The sequence below is a fragment of the Ceratina calcarata genome, unplaced genomic scaffold, assembly GCF_001652005.2.
Source record: "Ceratina calcarata isolate Rehan_Ccalc_2016 unplaced genomic scaffold, ASM165200v1 scaffold583.2, whole genome shotgun sequence".
Taxonomy (NCBI): Eukaryota; Metazoa; Arthropoda; class Insecta; order Hymenoptera; family Apidae; genus Ceratina; species Ceratina calcarata.
This window is the reverse complement of record NW_017177052.1, coordinates 15,402-16,601: the sequence shown is the minus strand read 5'-3', so window position 1 is coordinate 16,601 and position 1,200 is coordinate 15,402. Positions and strand designations below refer to the sequence as shown.

Here is a 1,200-nt window from a genome sequence, read left to right as displayed (position 1 = left end):
TCAGATTCGATTTCAACGGATCCTTTAATCTCATGGAAAATAATCCTGTTGAGCGATTTTTCGTTCAAAAGTCAATTTGGCCGAGTGACAACGGCGGCCGAAATGAAAACTGACAAACTGCGGGGTAGCCGGTGGTTAATAGCAACGCGACACCGTGTCAGTCTGAGGGGGGATTGCGCGGGAGGGGTTGCCGGCGACCTGGCCTGACGCACGGCGACAACCAGGAAAACGTATTTTCGATGAGAACGTTCAACGCACTGTTATAACCGACGAACGTGTCTGCGTGTGTTTCAGAGGACGAGCACGAACCTATGGGGCGAGTGGATGGGGGTGATGCATGGGGACGAGGTCGAGTACGTGTTCGGGCATCCGTTGAACACGTCCTTAAAGTACAGCGACAAGGAACGGGACCTGTCCCTCAGGATGATACTCTACTTCGCCAAGTTCGCCTATTCTGGGTAAATCTCCTTCATTTACTACGAAACAATTAATTTAATTAACCGAACAATAATTTATGCATGTCTCATTTAAATAATAAATAATCATACAATTTTTTCTGACTATGATTGATTTAGAAATTAGTTATTTAATTATTCTTTTTAGAATCGAGTGGAACGTAGAGATGAGGGAAAGCAATTTTTATGTCTGATCGATATAAGAAGGTTAGGCTTATACTTGGTAAAATTGTGTACCCGGTCAACATGGAATACAAACAGGATGACGAGGGCGGGATCGATAATTTCATTTCGTTAAGAGGCAAAACTGACTCGGAACTGGCCTACGAACAGTTATTTTATAGGAAAATTTTGGAACGGTGCTTCGAAATTGGAACTGGGTCAAAGTAGATATCGCGGTAACTTGGTGAATTTTTTACCAACCCCCAAAAGAGTAGTTCCAAGTCCACCAAAATTGGAATGCCGTCCCCCTAGTAGGACTTGTGATTTGTAGTCCCTCGCCAAATTATTCACAAAAGTCTCACTGCTTCCTTTATTATAATTCGTATTTTTTCAAGAAAAATTGTATCGCCAGTGAATACAAAGAATGCTTGCCATAATATGTAGAATATTAAAAGATGAATGGCTATTACAATATTTGCATAAAAAATTAAAAGGAATGTTTAATTAGAATTTTTCAGAATTTTTTTAAATCTGTTTTTATGAATATTTTATTTAATATAAAAATTCATAGTCTAACGTCTGG

General features: G+C 39.7%; 1 protein-coding gene across 1 annotated transcript in view; it reads left to right on the top strand.

Moving 5' to 3' along the window:
• LOC108629709 (acetylcholinesterase-like) overlaps nt 1-1,200 on the top strand; it is a gene marked incomplete at its 5' end in the record, with an annotated part of 32,240 nt that overhangs the window by 20,497 nt on the left and 10,543 nt on the right. The window contains one exon of the mRNA XM_018032541.2: nt 295-458. Coding sequence (XP_017888030.1) covers nt 295-458 — 164 coding nt within the window. The remainder of the gene's footprint in view (nt 1-294; nt 459-1,200) is intronic.